Here is a 14,719-nt window from a genome sequence, read left to right on the forward strand (position 1 = left end):
GGAGATAAACCAGATGCAGGACAGCATCAGTGCCAGCCAAATCAAAGCAGAATGTATGGGGGATGGGCGCCCAGTGAAGGTCCAGACCATAAGAATTATGAGTATTCGATGAGAAGGTGCAGGTCTGGTTTCTGCAGACCCTCAGAGGAAGCAGAATGCACAGACTGTCTAACCCAATGGTGTTCAAACTGTTGTACATCCTGACCAGTTTGCCCCAGCATAGGACTCTTCAGCAATAGCAGGCTGAAATTCTGGGCTGCCTGGGAGAATGGAGGCCTGGTGCCAAGGAACTCCAGAGTCCAGGGCTCCTGCCTAGACCCTGCACTGAGCACATTTTGAAAGCCACATACCCACATCCCTGTTCATAGCTGAGGAAACTGAGGCCTTGGCAGGTAAGGTGATTTGACAGATACCAGAAGGAGGGCCCCGAACACCTGACAGTGCCTGGTCCCTAAGGGAGATTGGCTGCTAGGGGAGGGGCTCTTGGAGAAACCTTCACTTCAGAGAAGGGAGGGCAAGGGCAAGGGCAGCTGGTGGATGTTCCCTTCACCTTTTGGCTTATCCACAGCAATGGTTCTCAATCTTGGTGCTCGTTGCAACCACTGCAGGAGCTTTGAGCACTACTGATGCTGGGCCTCACCTCCATAAGTTCTGGTATAATTGGTTAGGGTGTAGCCTGGGTATTGAATGTTTTTATGGCTTTCCAGGCAATTTTAATATGCTGCCAAATTTGAGAACTCACGACTAATAGGACAACTGGCCAGGCTGTTATATCAGGACCATATGCAGATCTTCTTATCTGTAGGCCTTCGGGCAGGGCCTGAGAATCTGTGTGGTAAAGATTTTGCCACTTGGTTACCTTTTGGGTCTCTGGGACTGTAGAAGCTATGGGCTGCCTCAGGCCTAGGATAAGTGAGGATGGCATCTTCAGGCCCCAGTCTGATGTTGGTGGGACAGGCACAGGAAGAAAAAGAGTAAGTGCCAACTGCCCTTGGGGCAGCTTTCCAGTCTGATGTTTAGAAAACAATGCAAAGGGGGAAGACACATGGTGGGGGTATGAAGGCAACGGCATTTAATACTACCTCTTGTCCCTACTTCCAATCCTTCCAAGCTTCCTTTTGCATGTTGGGTCATTTACCAAATTCTCAGTCCAGCCTTCAAGGACCCTCAATTTGCTCCAAATTCCCTGCCTTATCTCCCACCAGTTTGCCTGATTCACCTCCCCCAGCAAGACTAGTTGTATCAGGGCTACCCAAACACTTCTCTCCTGCCCCCACTTCTTTGTTCCTACCTAGAATATCATCCTTTCTCCTTACTTCAAAGTCAGAGCCCCTCTAACCTTGAAGTCCAGCTTGGTACCTCCATGGAGGCTTTCCTGATTGCTGGAATCTCCTTTAGTTGGTTCATGATGACCATAAAGTCTTTATGGTCCCTCCCATCAAGAGATAGAGTCTATTTTTCCACCTTTTAAATTTGGGCTTTTTTTTTTTTTAATTTTGGCATGCTTTGACCAACAGAATACGATGGAGGTGACTATGCCCAATTTTAGCCTAGGCTTGGGAAGCCTTGCAGCTTTCACTCTTGCATTTTTTTAAATCAAGTGGGCTAGTCTGTTGGAGAAAGATGACCCAGTTGACCAGTATCACCAATCAATGGTCTTAGACCATTCAGCACCAATTAAGTCACCAAACTGTAGCTATAAGAGAGCTCTGGTGAGAGAATCATGGGCATTGAAGAAGGAGAAGAGATGCAAGCAAAGGGAATGCATAATATATTCAACAAAATAATTACAGAAAATTTCCCAAATCTAGAGAAATCTATGCCCACACAGGTGCAAGAGGCCTCAGAACACAAACAGACCTGACCAAAATAGAACTATCCCACGGTACATTATCATTAAAACAACAAGTACAGAGACTTGAGAAAGAATATTGAAGGCTGTAAGAGGGAAAAAACAAATAACATACAAAGGTAAACCCATCAAAATCACAGCAGACTTCTCAACAGAAACATTAAAAGCAAGAAGAGCTTGGGGTGAGGTCTTCCGGGCACTGAATGGAAATAACTTCAACCCTAGGATACTCTACCCAGCAAAACTATCATTCAAAACAGATGGAGCAATAAAAGTCTTCCATGATAAGCAGAAACTAAAACAATATGTGACCACAAAGCCACCACTACAAAAGATTCTTCAAGGGATTCTGCACACAGAAAATGAAATCCAACATAACCATGAAAGGGCAGGCAGCACCAAAGAAAAAGCAAGAAAGTAGAGAGTAACCTCAACTTACAGGAAAAGAAAAAGCAAGAAAGTAGAGAGTAACCTCAACTTAGGTACACACAATCAAACCTTCAAACAACTAAGACAACTAAATGACAGGAATCACCACATACTTATCAGTACTAACACTTAATGTTAATGGACTTAATTCCCCCATCAAAAGGTACCGTTTGACGAAATGGATTAAAAAGGAAGATCCAACAATTTGTTGCTTACAGGAGACCCATCTCACCGACAGAAATAAGCATAGGCTTAGGATGAAAGGCTGGAAGAAGATTTACCAAGCCAATGGCCCCCCAAAACAGGCAGGAATAGCAATACTTATCTCTGACAAAGTAGACTTCAAACCTACAGTGATCAAACGAGATAAAGAAGGACATTCCATACTAATAAAAGGGGAAATAGGCTAAAAGGAAATAATAATTATCAACCTATATGCACCCAATGTCAATGCACCCAATTTCATCAAACATACCCTGAAGGACCTAAAAGCATATATTAATTCCAACACAGTGGTCGTGGGAGACTTTAACACCCCACTATCATCAACAGATAGGTCATCCAAACAAAAAAATCAATAAAGAAATCCTAGATCTAAAATATATCATAGATCAAATGGACCTAGTTGATGTCTACAAAACATTTCATCCAACTTCTACACAATATACATTCTTCTCAGCAGCCCACAGAACCTTCTCCAAAATAGATCATATCCTAGGGCACAAAGCAAGCCTCAGCAAATATAAGAAAATAGAAATCATACCATGCATTCTATCTGATCACAATGCAATAAAATTAGAACTCAACAACAAAAATAAAGACAAAAAACATGCAAACAGCTGGAAATGAATAACTCATTGCTTAATGAACAATGGGCCATTGATGAAATAAAAGAGGAAATTAAAAAGTTCCTAGAAGTCAATGAAAATGAAAACACAACCTATCAGAACCTATGGGACACAGCAAAGGCAGTCCTGAGAGGAAAGTTTATAGCCATGAGTGGATATATTAAAAAGACTGAAAGATCCCAAGTCAATGACCTAATGCTACATCTCAAACTCCTAGAAAAACAAGAACAAGCAAATCCCAAAACAAATAGAAGGAGAGAAATAATATAAGAGCTGAAATCAATGAAATAGAAACCAAAAAAACTATACAAAGAATTAATGAAACAAAAAGCTGGTTCTTTGAAAAGATAAACAAGATCAACAGACCCCTGGCAAACCTGACTAAAATGAGGAGAGAAAAAAACCCAATTAGTAGAATCAGGAATGCAAAAGGGGAAATAACAACAAACACCATGGAAGTCCAGGAAATCATCAGACACTACTTTGAGAACCTATATTCCAATAAATTCGAAAATCTTAAAGAAATGGACAGATTTGTAGATACCTATGATCATCCAAAACTGAACCAAGAGGACATTAATCACCTGAATAGATCTATAACACAAAATGAAATTGAAGCAGCAATAAGAATCTCCCAAAAAAAAAAAAAAAAAGTCCAGGACCTGATGGATTCTCTGCTGAATTCTATCAGACCTTTAATGAAGAACTGATACCAACCCTCCTTAAACTGTTCCACGAAATAGAAAGAGAAGGAAAACTGCCTAACACATTTTATGAAGCCAGTATTACATTTATCCCAAAACCAGGCAAAGACACCTCCAAAAAAGAGAACTATAGGCCAATCTCTTTAATGAACATTGATGCAAAAATCCTCAATAAAATAATGGCAAACTGAATTCAACAACACATCAAAAAGATCATTCACCATGACCAACTAGGCTTCGTCCCAGGAATGCAGGGGTGGTTCAACATATGAAAATCAATAAATGTAATAAACCACATTAACAGAAGCAAAGACAAAAACCACTTAATCATCTCAATAGATGCAGAAAAAGCCTTTGATAAGATCCAACACCATTTCATGATAAAAGCTCTAAGAAAACTAGGAATAAAAGGAAAGTACCTAACATTATAAAAGCTATATATGACAAACCTACAGCCAGCATTATACTAATAGTGAAACCATTCCCTCTAAAATCAGGAACGAGACAAGGATGCCCACTATCTCCACTCCTACTCAACATAGTACTGGAATTCCTAGCCAGAGCAATTAGGCAAGAAGAAGGAATAAAAGGAATACAAATAGGTAAAGAAACTGTCAAAATATCCCTATTTGCAGACAATATGATCCTATACCTTAAAGACCCAAAAAACTCTAATCAAAAGCTCCTAGACACCATCAGTAGCTATAGCAAGGTAGCAGGATATAAAATCAACATAGAAAAATCATTAGCATTTCTATACGCTAATAATGAACAAACTGAGAAAGAATATATGAAAACAATTCCATTTACAATAGCCTCAAAAAAAAAATCAAATACCTAGGTGTAAACAAAGGATGTGAACGACCTCTACAAGGAAAACTATAAACTTCTGAAGAAAGAGATTGAGGAAGACTATAGAAAGTGGAGAGATCTCCCATGCTCATGGATTGGTAGAATCAACATAGTAAAAATGTCTATATTCCCAAAAGTAATCTACATGTCTAATGTAATTCCCATCAAAATCCCAATGACATTCATCAAAGAGATTGAAAAATCTACCATTAAATTTATATGGAAACACAAGAGGCCACGAATAGCCAAGGCAATACTCAGTCAAAAGAACAATGCTGGAGGTATCACAATACCTGACTTCAAACTATATTACAAAGCAATAGCAATAAAAACAACATGGTACTGGCACAAAAACAGACATGAAGACCAGTGGAACAGAATAGAGGACCCAGATATGAAGCCACACAACTATAACCAACTTGTCTTTCACAAAGGGGCTAAAAATATACGATGGAGAAAAGACAGCCTCTTCAACAAAAACTGCTGGGAAAACTGGTTAGCAGTCTGCAAAAAACTGAAACTAGATCCATGTATATCACCCTATACCAATATTAACTCAAAATGGATCAAGGATCTTAATATCAGACCCCAAATTCTAAAGCTGGTACAGGAAAGAGTAGGAAATACCTTGGAATTAATAGGTATAGGCAAGAACTTTCTCAATGGAACCCTAGCAGCTCAGCAATAAGAGATAGCATAGATAAATGGGACTTCATAAAACTAAAAAGCTTCTGCTCAACAAAAGAAATGGTGTAAAAAAAAAAAAGAAATGGTTTCTAAACTGAAGAGACCACCCACAGAGTAGGAGAAAATATTTGCCAGCTACACATCAGACAAAGGACTGATAACCAGAATATACAGGGAACTTAAAAAACTAAATTCTCCCAAAATTAATGAACCAATAAAGAAATAGGCAAGTGAACTAAACAGAACTTTCTCAAAAGAAGAAATTCAAATGGCCAAAAAACACATGAAAAAATGCTCACCATCCCTAGCAATAAAGGAAATGCAAATTAAAACCACACTAAGATTCCACTTCACCCCTGTTAGAATAGCCATCATTAGCAACACCACCACCAACAGGTGTTGGCGAGGACGCAGAGAAAAAGAACCCTCTTACACTGCTGGTGGGAATGTAAACTAGTAAAACCACTCTGAAAAAAAATTTGGAGGTTACTTAAAAATCTAAACATTGATCTACCATTTGATCCAGCAATACCACTCTTGGGGATATACCCAAAAGACTGTGACACAGGTTACTCCAGAGGCACCCGCGCATCCATGTTTATTGCGGCACTATTCACAATAGCCAAGTTATGGAAACAGCCAAGATGCCCCACTACTGACAAATGGATCAAGAAAATGTGGTATCTATACACAATGGAATTTTATGCAACCATGAAGAAGAACGAAATGTTACCATTCTCAGGTAAATGGATGGAATTGGAGAACATCATTCTGAGTGAGGTTAGCCTGGCCCAAAAGACCAAAAATCGTATGTTCTCCCTCATATGTGGACATTAGATCAAGGGCAAACACAACAAGGGGATTGGACTTCAATCACATGATAAAGTGAGAGCACACAGGGAGGTATGAGGATAGGTAAAACATCCAAAAAACTAGATAGCATTTGTTGCCCTCAATGCAGAGAAACTAAAGCAGATACTTTAAAGCAACTGAGGCCAACAGGAGAGGGGGACCAGGAACTAGAGAAAAGGTTAGTTTGAGAAGAATTAATTTAGAAGGTAACACACATGCACAGGAAAGCAATGTGAGTCAACTCCCTGGATAGCTATCTTTATCTCAACTAGCAAAAATCCTTGGTCCTTCCTATTATTGCTTATACTCTCTCTTCAACAAAATTAGAGATAAGGGCAAAACAGTTTCTGCCTGGTAGCGAGGGGTTAGGGGGAGTTTGGGAGGGATGAGGGGTAAGGGAGAGGGCAGGGGGGAAGGGGGGAGAAATGACCCAAACATTGTATGCACATATGAATATAATAAAAAAAAAGAGAGAGCTCAGATGAGACTAGCAGAACCATCAGCTGAGTCCAGCCCCACAAACTGCTAACCCACAAAACCGTGAGCAAATAAGTGTTGTGCTAAGCCACTAAGTTTTGGGGTGAATTCTTCAAGAATAGAATCTGCGTGTGGTAGAATCTGTGGTGCACCTCCATGTGTCCTTTCACTGAAGGAGTGTGGCCCTGGATGCTGGGAAAGCTGGGGACACTCTTCAGATATTGCCTAAACTGCAGAGATCCAGGTCTCTTGTCACCTGGTTTTCAAATGTGGTAACTGACTGAGATAGGAGTATAAAGGTCTGACCATATCAGCCCCACTGAATTCTGAGGGACTACAGCGCCTCAGAGCTGTGGGGCTGGCACTGTTGTTGGGGTCTACATTATAGCTCAACTCATTCTGCCCCTTCTGCTTCTGCTCCCTCCCTTCCAAGGAGTTGTCCCAAGAGCCTTTTTAATTAAACATCCTAAGTGCCAAAATCCATCAGAGTCTGCTTCTTGGGGAACCCAACATACAACACTGGTTTTTATGCACCTTGGTTCTCCCTACAGCTCCTAGCCACATCTAAACTCCCAGGAAGTACCCAGTGAATACTCCTGACTAAATGAATGGCTAGGTAGTGAAAAGAAATGTCTGTGAATATGGATAAACTATTCATTGAGGGATGTGGTTAAAGCTAGTCTATCCAATATGGTAGCCACTAGTCATAAGTAGCTATTTGAATTTAAATTAATTACAATTAAATGAAATTTAAAATTTAGTTTCTGAATCACACTAGCCATATTAGCCAATAAGCTAATGGCTACTATTTGGATAACACTTTCTCTCTTAGAGAAAGTTCTGCTGGACAGTTCTGGAAAGATTCTTGACTTCCCAAAGCTCCAGCCCCTGTATTTGGGACAGGGCCTGGGACAGGAGTAGAATATTAAGATTCCTCAAGTGTGCCTGGGGATTCCTAAGAAACTCCTGTGGAGTGGGTAGCAGTAGGGTCTAGATAGAAACTTGCTCACAAACCCCAATAATTATGCCAGGCTAAGGTTCTGCTTTTAAAGAGAAGGAAACAAAACTTCAAGTTAAAAATTAGAAGCTACTCATTTGGCTCTAGCCTCTCAGTCCTCAACTCTGGGCCTCCCACTTACCTGGCTCAGGCTCTGCCTCCCTGTCTTCTGCAGTGCCACAATGGCCCTTCCCAGGGGATATCCCAGAGCGACCACTGGCCCGATGAGGTCCTGCTCCTCCTGGCTCAAGGCAGACAGCAGGTCGGCTGTAGAATCAGGATGCGATCTGTGGGAGTTGAGGGTCTGGGGTGTCCCTCTAAGAGGTGGCAGGCAGGTGTATGGGCTGAGGGACTGAAATACAGAAAGGCTGGCATGTCAGTTAGCATAGGAGGGGACACTCAGCTGGGCTGGACATTTTAAGAGGTGGCTTTGTGTACCACATTCTCTGTAGAGTGAGGCTAGCATTATGAAGGGCTTACAATCCTACAGACTCCAGCTCTCCACTGTTCACTCCTTGTACTCAGATGTATAATGGAGGCAATCTCCGAAGTACCCCATGGGGCTGTTAGGAGGCATAGCTAATACAACATGAGCACAGTGACTAGCAAAGGTACTGCCATACAGAAACTGTCAGGAAAGCCTAATATTTCATTGATTTCTTAGAACAACCTGAAAATGAAATATGATAGGCAGTTGGGTGTGGTGGTACACACCTGTAGTCCCAGCTCCTGGGGGGGCCAAGGCAGGAGAATAGGAGTTTGGGCCAAACTGGGAAACACAGTGAGATCCCATCTCAAAGAAAATAAATAAAAAAGATAGGTCCATCCTGTTATCCCATCTTATAGATATTAAAATCGAGGCTTGAGAAGTTAATGATCTGATATAACACACATTTAGCATGTGAACCCTACTCAGAGGGTTCTTTACCCCTTGGGCAGGGGGAGGGCAGGTGTTTGGCTAGGCTGGTCAGCAGGGGAGAGCAGGGCAAGAACTGGGCACATTGGCCTTTCAGTTGTACTCAGATACTCAGGCAGATGCTAAACTTGAAGGCATTGCTATTGGTTTGGCCATCAGCAGCAGCAGCTCACCTCCCATGAGGACCAACTCCCTCTGTTAGCCATGAATACAGCACCCATCCCTCCTCCCAAGGAAAGCCCAACTGCAGCCCAGGCTCCAGGCAGTGCACATGTGGGGCATGTGAATTTCTCACCCATCCAGTCTGCTCAGGGATTTTCCTGCTGGAACATCACCCCAGGGTCTGCCTTTTACCTCTAAGGTGAAAACATCCAAATTTTAGGAGTAGCCTTGAAATAGAGTCTTAGTTACTCTCTGTCTTAGTTTTCTAATCCCCAGAACTATCTGCCCCATCCTCCCCCAAGGACTGCTGCTAGAGTTAAATTGATTTTCTCCAGGGAAGAATCACCCTGTCATCACCTCTGATCCTTGAGGTAGGCATGTTCGCCGAGGCTCTTCTCCTGTACTGTTTGCTCTAACAACTGTGGGAAGAGTTACTGGCCCACTTTACAGGTAGATATGGCACCTCTAAGTGCTTTAGGGACTCACCTAAGGTCACATACCAGTGAACAGGAAAGCCTCAATTCTCTCTCTCTTTTTTTTAAATCTAATTTCATCCTAGCCTTGTTCTGCAGCATTTCCTGGCCTGATCACGGGGCAGAAAGCTATGCCCAAGCGCAACCTTCTGCTACCAGTCCTGATCTACCCCATTTATTCTGGATCTAGGTTTTATGGAGCCTGATAGTTAAAACAATTTGGAGACTTAAAAGAAACAGAACACACAATTAGGAATACAAATTGTGTACAAGGCCTTGTAAGGGACAAATGAGGGGCTTCTTGGGCTTCACTAATATGTCCACTCTGCTCCTAGTATTTTCCAGTTCACTTCTTCCATGCTAAAGCCTCCCATCCTGCAACAGCCCTGCTCCTCTCCCAATACCTGACCCAACCAGGCAGGGATAGGCCTTGTCCCACATCCCCTGGGCCAACTCTCTTTTTATCCTGTGGCTTTGACTTTAGCTCTCAAGTCAGTGTCTGACAGGAAGTAATATCCCTGACTAAGCCTCCAACCTACCCAGCCTGTAGCAAGTCACCCAGGGGGAAGCCCTAGATTCCATGTCTTCAACAGACATTCACTGAGCACCCCCTACGGGTCAGGTCTACGGCTAGGGGTCCTGGAAGCAAAAAGAGATGCCAGCCCCCATCCCTGTCCTAAAAGAACTGGTACTCCATTGAAGAGTGGATTATCACAGCCATTGCAATCATTGTGACATGCGCCTCAATAGAGGCAACCAGGCTCAGCGGGAAACCGAAAGAATGAGGGCTTTTGAGCAGGGAATATTCTAGGCAGAGGACTGCAGGAGGAGCGCCAGGTGGGAGCGGGTAAAAATAGGAACAGGCAGCGCTGCGGCCGCAGGTCTGGAGACCCAGATCCTGGGGGCCTCTGCTTGGTAAGCTGCGGCCTTGGCCGAGCGAGCAGAGCCCTTACCGCAACTGTGGGCTTGTGGCTCCGCAGTGGGGGCATGGCGCCTGCCGTGCAGGGCCGAGGGGGCAGCGCGGAGGCGCTGGGGAGCTGGGGCGCGGGGCCGGGGGACGGCATGGGACCGGGGCACAGGCTCAGAGTCCGGTGGCCGCCGCGGAAGCGGTGCAGGACGGCGCGGGTACGTGCGGGCAGCCTGCTCTCCGAGAGCCGCCGCGCCCTGGCCAGCGGTGCCCTGGCCAGCTCCGGCCTCACGCTGTGCGGCAATTCCAGTGAGCAGCGGCGGGGACCAGGGCTGGGGCTTGCCGGGGAGCCGGGCTGAGGGCTGCTGTGGTCCAGCTCTTGTTTGCTGGCAGAGGACACTTCGTCGTCTTCGTTTTTTTCCTCCTGCTCCTGGTGCCCGGCCTGCTGGCCTTCGGGTTTGGCAGGTGCAGGCCCCAGTCCATATTCGGGGCTGACTAGCAAGAGCCAGGCTGGAGGGGCTGACGCTGTTCCCAGGTCACCGCAGTGGTAGGGGAAGGGTCCTCGGATGGCAGCCTCTACCCAGAATAGAGCCTTTCTTTCCAGGCTGAAGTCGTGCTGCCAAGAGAGGGCGATTTGAGACCCAGCTGGGAACCCTTGGGACCCTGTCCAGTCAAAGACTTTGCCAGTCTTGGACAGCTCAGTTCTGAGCCCCGGAATCCTTCACAGCCCACTCCAGCCCTCGGCTCTAGCTACCACTTGGATGTCATAGCAGTTCAATGGCAAACCATGGCATGAAGGACAGAGGGAGGAGTGAGTTAATAGAATGGAAGGCGGCAAAATCCAGAATTTAAAACCCTCAGACATTCAGCATGCTACCGAAAAACTTCTCCAATAAAACGTGATCTTGGCAAATAAGTTATCACGCATCCCAGCACCATTTCCTTTGAGCCATCTGCCAGGGATGAGTAATATCCCCCCCCAACACCATTTCCTGATATCCAAGGTTACTTTGGGGCCCAGGAAATGTAATAATCTAATCTTTGTTGAACTCTACTTAGTAGGTTCAAGTCCTTCCTATTTCCAGATTACCACAATGAGGCTATTGACTAAGAGTAGATTGGTGTGTGGCTGAGCCTGCCTTCCTTTACCTGACTGCAGGCTTTCTTCCATATTCTGCCACCTCAAAAAGCAATCTGGAGCCCACATAAGTCATCTAACTTGAGAGTTTATACATGAGGCAAAAACAAAGTATTCCTGTTTTCTACCTTTAAGGTTAAGAACAGAAAACTTACAATTCCATTAAAAATATAAAATTTTGAGACTGGTGGAGTGACTCAAGTGGTAAGAGCACCTGCCTAGCAAGTGTGAGGCTGTGAGTTCAAACTTGTGCTGTCCCCGAATGCATACGTACACACCCACATATATATATATATGTATGTATATGTATATATATGTATTTATGAATGTTAAATATATATATATATATAAAGACTGTAGGTATAGCACAGTGGTAGTGCACTTACTTGCTGAGCATGTGCAAGGCCCTGGGTTCCATCCCTAGCACCACAAAAAAACAATTTTAAAAGGTGATTTCAGTGCTGTCCCATGGCCAGTTAAAAAAAGAGAAAGTCTGGGGGAAGTGGGGATTGTTGAGGGGGAGGGAGGGCAGTTAGGCAGAAAGAGACATACAAACTAGAGCACAGTATTGCCCTCTCACTGACATGATCCTATTGTGGGGAGAGGTGCAGAATTCAGCTGCTCCAGTGTGACCGCCTGTCTGAGACCATGTCTTGTTCCTTTCTGTATCTTTAGGGCAGAGCAAGCCAGGAACAGAATAGACATTTATAAGCATGTGCAGAATCAGTGGTTAGATAAAGAGGCTGGAGGGAAAAAAAAGGCAGGTTGTGAAGGACAAAGGAGGGGAAAAAGACAATTTCATAACTGAGGCATATTGGAAAAAAATAGACTAAGAAATAAAGACAGCCAGCAGGATTTAGAGGGATAAAAAGATTTTAAAACCCAATAAAAAACCAGTACTTCTGATTTTGAAACTATACAAGATGATTCTAAATTTCATATGAAAACCAAACAAATAAGAATTGCCAGGAAAACACTGGGGACAAAAATATAAATAAGGAGAACTGGCTTTACCAGTTTTCAATAATTAAGCTATGGTACTATGCCAGACAGATTAAAGGTACATAACAGAAAGTCAGAAATAGACCTTAATATATATTGGGCTTTAGTCAGTAATAAAGGTGGCATCTCCAGCAAAAGGAAAAGAGAGGCTAATCAATAAGTTGTGAAAGCTTGAAAAAAAAAAGATTGGATCCATTGTCACATTGTACATACACAAGGATGAATTCCAAAAGGATCAAAGATTCAAGTATATGATATAATCCATCAAAGTACTAGGAGAAAACAGGAGAGAAATCCTTTATAATCTCAGATGAGCAGAGCCTTTCTTACTTTGGATCAAAATTCAGAGGCCATAAAAGAAAAGAAAATTGTATATTACAACATATGAGCAAATGCACAAAATATTCATGGCAAACATAACCTAGAAGCAAGGGCAAAAGACAAATGACAAACTGGAGAGGAGGGGATGACACATATCATAAACAGCTAACTTCACTAAATAGAGAGTGCCTACAAGTAGATAAGGAAAAGATCAACTGCCCAACAGAAAATGGGCAGAAGAGCTGGAGAGTCCACAAAAAAGAAAATACAAATGCCTCTTGAACATATGAAAAGCTGCTGAACCTCATTCAGTCCAAGAGAAAGGCAAAGTAAAACCATTCCAAGACACCTTTTGCCTATTTCTTGGCAGACCTGGTGTGAGGATGTCTTTGGGAATCTGGCAGGAAAAGGCACTTTTACAATGCAGATTGGGATGTAAGTTGTATGACCCCTATGGAGGGCAATCTGACAACATACTCAGACAAATGCTGAAGGGCATTTGCATATAGTTGGTGGTTCCCTGAAGCACTTTTCTAATGGCAAAAGACTAGGAACAACTTAAATGTCCATCAAAAGGGACAATGAAGTACACTATATCCACATGACACAAACTATTCAGGGAAAAAAGAAAATTGAAGCTTTCTATAGGCTGATATAGAAAGACCTTACAATACCTGCAGTAGAAAGACCAAAAAGAACAATATGGATACTTTTACTTTGTTAATAAATCACTCTTTACTATCTTTAAAAAAAGAATAATACATATGTTACATTCTGTGTTTTTAAAAAAAATGGTTGTATTTGCTTGTATATACACATGTAAGCATGTATGCATCTATAAGACATTTAAAATGAGTAACAGAGCCAGGTGCCAATTGCTCACACCTGTAATCCTGGCTACTCAGGAGGCAGAGATCAGGAGGATTGAGGTTCAAAGACAGCCCTGGGCAAATAGTTCATGAGAGCCTATCTTGGAAAAACCTATCACAGATAAAAAGGCTGGTGGAGTGCTCAAGGTATAGGCCCTGAGTTCAATCCCCAGTAGCACAAAAAATAAAAATAAGTAGAACTAAAAAATAAAATGAGTAGCAGAGATAACCAATAAGAGGTAGAGGTGTGGTGGAAGTACTATGTATTCATATATGAAAATGGAATAATAAGACTTGTTGAAACTGTTCTAAGAAGAGGGAGAGGGAGGATAAAGGAGAAAGAAGGAGGGGGTGAATCTAATTAAGATGTATTGTAAGCACTTTTGTAATAATGTACCCCACCCCTGGGCCAACTATAATATGGTAATAAATAATTTTTTTTTAAATAGAGGTAGAGGTGGGGAACATGGCAGATTTTGGAAAGGTGTTAGGTGAGACTTTTCACTCTACCAGGGGTAGGCTAATACCTGTGGGCCAAACTAACCCCCACCCTGTTTTTGTAAGTAAAGTTTTATTAGAACATACTCATGGCCATCCACTATGACCATATTGTTTATGGCTTTCTCTCCACAACAGCAAAGTAGTCACTACAGAGTTTTTACTACCAAAAGTGTTTACGAATTCCTGTTCTATACATATTCATTTTTCTGGCAGTACTAGAGTTTGAACTCAGAGCCTTGCACTTGCTAGGCTCTGAGTTCAAACCATTTGAGCCTTTTTTTGCTTTAGTTGTTTTTCAGATAGAGTCTGGTGTTTTTGCCTGAGGTGGCCTCAGACCGCAATTCTCCTACTTATGTCTCCTGAATTGCTATGATCACGGACACACATACCATGCCCAACTTGTTGGTGAGATGGTATCTCACTAACTTTTTGCCTGGGCTCTAGAATAAGTTCCTCTGCCTCTTAAGAAGTCAATAGATATGAGCCACCAAGTCCAGCAACATCTTTTTTTGGGGGGTGGTATTAATTGGACTCAGGGCCTCATCCTTGCTAGGCCATGCCCCAGCCATATATGTGTATATATTCATTTTAAATCACACTAATTAGCTTTTTTTCTAAAAAATTAAATTAAAGCCGGGAGCCAGTGGCTCATGCCTTAATCCTAGCTACTCAGGAGGCAAAGATCAGGAGGACTGTGGTTCGAAACCAGCCCAGGCAAATAGTTCAAGAGAC

General features: G+C 42.8%; 1 protein-coding gene across 1 annotated transcript in view; it reads right to left on the reverse strand.

The window, feature by feature from the left end:
• Nucleotides 1–14,719, reverse strand: part of Ubap1l (ubiquitin associated protein 1 like) — a 30,393-nt gene that overhangs the window by 2,704 nt on the left and 12,970 nt on the right. Inside the window, exons 3-4 of the mRNA XM_074066222.1 lie at nucleotides 10,203–10,772; nucleotides 7,841–8,050 (exon numbers count right to left, since the gene is read on the reverse strand). Coding sequence (XP_073922323.1) covers nucleotides 7,841–8,050; nucleotides 10,203–10,772 — 780 coding nt within the window. The remainder of the gene's footprint in view (nucleotides 1–7,840; nucleotides 8,051–10,202; nucleotides 10,773–14,719) is intronic.

The sequence above is a fragment of the Castor canadensis genome, chromosome 2, assembly GCF_047511655.1.
Source record: "Castor canadensis chromosome 2, mCasCan1.hap1v2, whole genome shotgun sequence".
In the NCBI taxonomy this organism is placed as follows: domain Eukaryota; kingdom Metazoa; phylum Chordata; class Mammalia; order Rodentia; family Castoridae; genus Castor; species Castor canadensis.